Here is a 6,882-nt window from a genome sequence, read left to right as displayed (position 1 = left end):
CTGGGAAAACGATGGTGAAAATTTGCCCAGAGGACGTGATGCGACAAAACAAACAGGATATTTAATAATATTCAGATAAACCTGTCATTTAAACAAACATACCTCAGTGAGAGTACATTGCTGACAATATATCATATGGCACTGAAATATATACTCACTGAAGTAGCCTACAAAGATATGTGTTTGAATTAACGTTCAAAATTAATGTTTGTTAATTGAAATAGGCTCATTTGCAATGTTTTGGTTCTTATTCAGCTGTAGCTCAATCCTCCTACTCTGGAAACAGATTCACGTAGGATTATGGAAAATGAACACATATTGGTCTATGTTTACAATGGATGACCTCTATAATATTAAGTTGACTTCAATTGTAAACTAATTTTAGTCAACCACTTGAGCCTGAGTCATAACTGTAATGACATGTCTTTTTGCATGTGATCCTGGTAACCTGTTTTATACTTGGTGACAATGAAGAGCGTAAATCAGGGGCCCCTAGTGTTGGAGATCAGTATTTTACAATCTGCTGCCGTTAACAGAAATACAGTTCAAGCAACTGTTTTATTACCCTTCTTTCCTAGTACCTGTATACGCAATTTTGCATGCACAATCCAGGTGAATAAGCCTGTGTTGTGACCTATGAATATGTAAAATGGCACAGGATAATCACAGCATCACAGAAATTACATTTTCTAATGAAAGAAAGGACAATTCTCCTGTGTTGTTAATATTTAATGACTACATCTCAGAAATCATTACAGCAATCAGGGGTAAGAAGTGTTCTCTATCTATGGGAGTTAGGTGGCTGAGCGGTGAGGGAATCGGGCTAGTAATCCGAAGGTTGCCAGTTCGATTCCCGGTCATGCCAACTGACGTTGTGTCCTTGGGCAAGGCACTTCACCCTACTTGCCTCTGGGGAATGTCCCTGTACTTACTGTAAGTCGCTCTGGATAAGCGCGTCTGCTAAATGACTAAATGTAAATCTGAAAAGGGCAATATACAGTATCCAATGACAACTATGTAGCTATAGCTTTGTTGACTGGGGGCCAGCCCTACTTTTGTCCCATTAAATGTCATTCCCAAGACTTACATTCCACATTACTCACACATAATGTTTCTCCCACAGACCAAATATCATCAATAGCCCATTGAATACAGTAATGGGCTGCAATTGTGACCTGTATATTGTCTTTTCAATGGATAATATATAATTTGGAAGACTGAACATGTAAATTCTGTGTATATTAAGGATGTGTCAGGGATTTCCAGATGTTGTCCAACAGAGGAAGGGAAAGAGAAGGAACATAGTAATTGTTTGGGTTTTGCTGAAAGCCCTCAAGTTCCTAACATGAACTAAAGGCCAAGCTAAAACATTAAGTCATATGTTTTTTGGTACAGTATAACTCAACTCCGATTGTAATTTATTACTGGCATTTATCCAATGCACATAAAAAACACTGGAAATGATGCTTTAAACATGTTTTAATAATGCCTTGGTGGTATCAATGGAAAACCTGGGCCAAATTAGTCTCTCATTAACTTTAGGTGGACTGGCACCAGTGTGACTGATTTCCGAATACACTTTTACATACAGTTTGCACAGGTCCATAATAACACAGTTCTATTCATATACACACAATTTCAGTCTGAAGTGAGTGTAGCAGTCACATGTTCGCTAGTAAAGAAGCAATAGTTTATCAATGTTGAGTAGCATAGCGAGTTGTTCTGAATGACACTGGCCAAATCTACTAATCTAAAAGGAGGATTAAAAGTGGCATGGGGAATAAATAAAACCAAAAAGTGTTTACTAAGGCCAAATCCTTACTTTCTTAAAATCCTCTGGTTTAAAATTAATTCATCTTATAAGAATTCCTCAAGGACGCAATCAATCTCTGATAAACTACCATTCTCTCTCATGTCCAATGCCATTATTGGAGGTAGTATGCAGAGTAAGTATCAATTGTCCAATGTAATTGTTCACATCCACCATTATAGAGTACCTTGAGCTGTTTTTAAGATTAAGAAGACTTTTTTTTGCAACACATTGATTTTACTTGTTGAGATAGAGAGTCATTGTTTTGGTAGTAACTGTAAACAGAAAAGTTCATCAAGAGCAGTCCAGTGAAGCGTCAGTCCTGAGTCTTAACGGCATTACTGGCATCTTCTTTAAATTTGACCTCTGCTTGTCCCAAAGTCTTGTCCCCAGTCTTCTTTTCTCCTTGATCAGTGTTGTTCCTGGAGAAACCATAAAATAGAAAAAAAAAATGTTTAAGACTGTATGAAATGTTTTATCTGTTATATGTAAATATGTATTTTTTCCAGTGGCAATCAAGGCCTACCCTACCCTTGGCCTGTACCGAGTTACATAACAGTTGACATTTTGTATTCAGTATATTATATAAACAGACATGTCTGTTTATATAATATGTATATTATCATGAATGTCAATATCGGCATTTATTATTTAACTATTGCTATTATTATTTACCTCAGGATAAGGAAAGAGATCATAGACCTGAGCATGAAGAGATGTCCTCACCTTTACCGTGTCCCGAAAAAAGGTTTAATTTGCCTGCAAATTACTTACTTAATGTAAGTGACAAATACAACAAACGCTGTAAAGATAGGATGGATAAAGACATACATCTTGAGCAAAGGGGGAATCCTGTTGATGAATCCCATTGGATGAGTTTGCCCCACCATGTACCTAAGAGACAAAGGAAGCAGCAAATAAGTACTCAAGCAAGGAGATGAGCAATGGAAAGTTAGCCTGGCATCACCAGACCAATACACAAATAAGATTTTTCGTATTAATCCCGCCCCTTATCAGATAAACGATTGTGATTGGCTGGGAACTTTTCATGCCGGAGAGAAATCTCTTTGAATGGGAGGGTAGCCAGACCCATCTGCCAGAGCAAACTAATCATGAGCTTGCAGACTGGTCTGTTTCCCAGGCTAAGGGAAAGTAATCGAAACAACAATCTCTCGGACGCGTTATTTTACCGGGCTCTTGTCTGGGTGTGTGCGCATGGCCTGCACCAGCTGGTCCACTTCCTGGTTGTGTTCCAGGGCGTTCCTCAGGGCCTCCTCGGTGCTTAAGAGCCTCCGGCGCAGACGACTCACCTCAGAATCCAGGGCAGACGGGTCCAGCATGGAGTAACGACGGTGGTCAGGGGATGCCCTATCCCGGCCCTGAGACACAGTTCACACACGCACACACACAACAAACCATTTCTTTAACATTGTGTAGAAACAAGTGTAGAAACTTTCGGTCAGATTATATTGTGTATCAAATTGGTGTAACACTGGTGTAACACTAACACTGTAACACTAAACAGGCTTAAAATTCCATGCTTGCTTCTAATATAGTGATCAAATAATTGACATATGACATGTCGATTAGATGAGACATGTAGAACTCTGTGACTGACGTATCCCAGTAGCCCCCTCGTCTCACCAGCAAGAGCAGTTTCTCCCGAAGGGTTTTGATGTCGTCTTGGAGCTTCTGTTCCTTCACCCTCCACTCGGCCTTGTGCACCTCTCGGCCCAGATCCCGGTCCAGGCCAGGGGAATGGCGGGGGGAGTCGAGCAGGAGCACTCGAAGTTCATTCAGACTCCTGAACAGGCACAAAAGGTACAAAAGGTTAAGAATTTGATTGTTGATGAAGTGCTGAATATTGTTCAGGTTCTTGTAAAAGAGTCAGGCCATTTCTGTTATATACATCTCAGCAAGTCAATTTAAAACAAATGTAGACAATGCTTTACGAGGCTGTTTTCAATGTCTCTAGATTAGAAATGAAATACTACTGTCGTATTAAATATATTTATCTCCCATCCTCAATTTTTTGCTGACAATACTTGTGTAGCAGGTATACTCCTTTCCCAAAGAATAATGTTTTTTTCCAGTTACGCAGCATTTGTAGATGTGACTTGGAATTGGTGTTTTGGCCCTTAGTTCAATTAGGCTAATTGCTGTCAATGCTGTTCCTGCTTTTAACCTAAGTGGATTGATCCCAATAAAGCAAGATAAACATCAGTTAATGGTGACTGTTTAACATTAGAGGAGGTTTGTTTTTAAAGCTCTTTCAATCTTGTCACTGAATAAACATCCTATATGTCTGTGGATGACACGACTGGACAGTAGGTACAAAGAATGCAATATATATATATATATTTTAATCCATATTTGAGATGGAAATACGATGATCTGAGACAGAAATAATCCATAGCAGTGTCTTCCTGATTTATAATAATAACACATTTTATTTGGTGTTTGCCTTTCAGAACACTCAAGGACATCTTACAGATAATGAGCCCATATAGTTTAAAAACTGTGGAGGTAAAAACAATCTGGGGACAGATCAAACAAAAATTCTGGGAAAGATAGAAAAGGCTAGAGGTTATAGGCAGTAAGGATTAGGTGTGTCTTGAGGAGTGCTGTGAATGAGGTGGCTGTGTCAGCCTGTCGTATGTGAGGGGGGAATGCAGATTTACCTTTCCTTCTTCAGCAGCTCCTGGCTAATGATGACCAGTTGTCCTGAGGCATCATGGGACTTCTTGGTCATGGAATCAAGGTCCGCCTCCAGGCGCATCTTTTCCTTGACCAGGGAATCTGCCTTCTTCTCCCCTGAGCGAACTTTACCCTCCAAGGCTGGTAAGAGAGTGAAGATGAGATTTTTGCTTGCTTTCGATGCTATGCTTTTGAAACTTTTCTTTTATTGCTGTGCTTTTGGTTTCAGAATCAGAATGGGTTTTTATTCGCCATGAAAGTTTGCACAGACAAGGAATTTACTTTGGCAGGAGAGCCTACCTAGGCAGCCATTTTCGGCGCCCACTAGAAAGTTACAGCATAACATGAGGAGAGAGGAGGAGAGAAAAAGGCAACACCCAGACAATGCTCCTAGAGGAGTACAGTGTGGGAACAGACAAAAACCTCAGCACATAAGCACAACAACATTTACAAAAACACGTGACTTGCAACGGGGAGTGGGGGGGGTAGACAAGCAGCATCTGGACCTGCAGCCATGGTAGGCGCTGGACACAGACCCGCCAGTTGTGGTTGTAAATGGTATAATGTCATATCCCCACCCCGGACTCCCCACAGAGACACTTAATTGTGCAAATCTATTGTCAGTGGCCCACATTTATGCATTAAACTACTGAAACCCAGCAGGTGCGAACATGCTATAAAAATGTCAGCTACAGTATAAAACAGTGTTCTGTTTACCAGTAATCTGTGATTTGAGGGCATCAACCTGTGACGTGAGAGTGGAGACCTCTTTTTCTCTTTTTATCAGTTTCTCCATTGTTTCTGAAAGAAAAGTAAGATAACATTTTGTCAGGGTCATTAAACTATGTCTCATAAATCCCACACAAAAATATATTACCTTCAATGTTTTGTTTTAGTTTCATCTTTTCTTCAGAGATCTCATTGTCTTCAATCACCTGTGTAGAGGAAGACATTTGCAGGATAAGTCATCTATGTCACTAAGACCAACACAACATGGCATCCACATCCTATTTTCTTACGTTAGCATCCTGGGAGGTGTGGTAGTCAGACTGCATGGCCTGCAGCCTGTTCTCTGTCACCCTTATCTTCTCCTCAAGGCTGTGAACCTCGGCTCGGCTTTGAGCCTCTGCCTTCTGCAGGGCTTCATAGTCATGCATCTTCTTCTGGGCCAGCTCCAGCTTCTCCCCTAGCTTGTCCCTGGCTCCCTCCTGCTCTGCCTGCAGCCTCTCAAGCTCCCCCCGTCTGTTTTCTGCCTTCTGCAGCTTCTCAAAGGCCCCCCTCAGCTCCAGAGCGTGCTGGTTGCCGGTGGACTCCTCCTGGCTCTTCCAGTTCCGGCTGCTTTCACACAGCTGGTTCTTGACTTCCTGCAAACGAGCTCGGAGCTCCTCACGCTCTTTGGCCGCCACCGCCGCCTCAATCTCGTGTTTGGCCTTCAGGTTCTCCACTTCCAGCTGATGCTCCATCTTCAGGCTCTCCAGGGCGGTGCGCAGCTCCTGGGGGTCCTGCTGCTGGCCCTCAGCTGTGCTGTGGTTGCTAGCCATGGAGGCCTTCAAGTCGACCAGGGAACGCTGGTGGTCATTAACTAGGGTGTCCAGCTTCACCTGCCAAAAGGAGATAATTATGACACATCATTAAAAAACAAACACAGTACATATTGTATTGGACCCCTTTCACATCCAATAATTAACATGTTTTCAATTGTTTCTTTTAAGACACCTGTCTTACCTTCCAGTTGTCCATCATCTCCATGTTCTCCTTGGTGGCCTGCTGGACCCTCTGCTTCAGATCACTAATCTCCTGGCTCTGCTTCTCCACCGTGGCCCTCAGCCTGTCCGCCTCTTGCCGGCCGGCCTCCAGGGCCGCTTCGAACTTCTCCCTCAGCTCGCTGCTCTCCTTGTGGTGCTCGCGGCCTGCCGTCAGCAGCTGCTCCCTCAGGAGCAGGGTGTCCGGGTGTGAGCCGGGGGGCTTGGCTTCCCCATCCTCGGAAGGCCGGGGGGACCCTGAGCCAGGACCACTGAGCCGCCCCTGGAGGTCAACAATCTCAGCCTGTCGCAGGGCCAGCTCGTCCTCCAACTGTGCAACACGGCTCTTCTCCTCAACCGTGGTTTGCTGCAGAGAGAGAGAGACAGGTAGAGACAGAGAGAAACAAATATTAATTCCTGTATCTGAAGGGTGATGTCAACCCTCTGAATTAATGAGAATTCCTGTTACAGGATGAGGCATCCTCCAACAGGCTGACTTCCCTTATTAAAAAGGGGTGACATCGCCCAAGCACCATACATTGTGGTGTTTACTACTCATACAGGCCCAGAGGGAAAAACAGGCAAGGAGACTAAAACAAGCATAGAAGCTGGGCCTGCATGCTATAAAGAATG

At 43.0% G+C, this 6,882-nt stretch overlaps 1 protein-coding gene across 3 annotated transcripts in view; it reads right to left on the bottom strand.

The window, feature by feature from the left end:
- Positions 1 to 719: 719 nt before the first annotated feature.
- Positions 720 to 6,882, bottom strand: part of clip2 (CAP-GLY domain containing linker protein 2) — a 70,870-nt gene continuing 64,707 nt past the window's right edge. For all 3 annotated transcript variants that reach the window (XM_067257118.1, XM_067257119.1, XM_067257120.1), the window contains 9 exons: positions 6,233 to 6,616; positions 5,527 to 6,108; positions 5,385 to 5,442; positions 5,225 to 5,308; positions 4,492 to 4,648; positions 3,455 to 3,614; positions 3,001 to 3,189; positions 2,642 to 2,704; positions 720 to 2,232 (listed from right to left, as the gene is read on the bottom strand). In XM_067257118.1, the coding sequence (XP_067113219.1) occupies positions 2,221 to 2,232; positions 2,642 to 2,704; positions 3,001 to 3,189; positions 3,455 to 3,614; positions 4,492 to 4,648; positions 5,225 to 5,308; positions 5,385 to 5,442; positions 5,527 to 6,108; positions 6,233 to 6,616 (1,689 nt within the window). In that variant the 3' untranslated portion in view covers positions 720 to 2,220. The remainder of the gene's footprint in view (positions 2,233 to 2,641; positions 2,705 to 3,000; positions 3,190 to 3,454; positions 3,615 to 4,491; positions 4,649 to 5,224; positions 5,309 to 5,384; positions 5,443 to 5,526; positions 6,109 to 6,232; positions 6,617 to 6,882) is intronic.

This window comes from Osmerus mordax, chromosome 19, assembly GCF_038355195.1.
Source record: "Osmerus mordax isolate fOsmMor3 chromosome 19, fOsmMor3.pri, whole genome shotgun sequence".
Classification (NCBI taxonomy): Eukaryota; Metazoa; Chordata; class Actinopteri; order Osmeriformes; family Osmeridae; genus Osmerus; species Osmerus mordax.
This window is presented reverse-complemented; position numbering and strand designations above follow the sequence as displayed.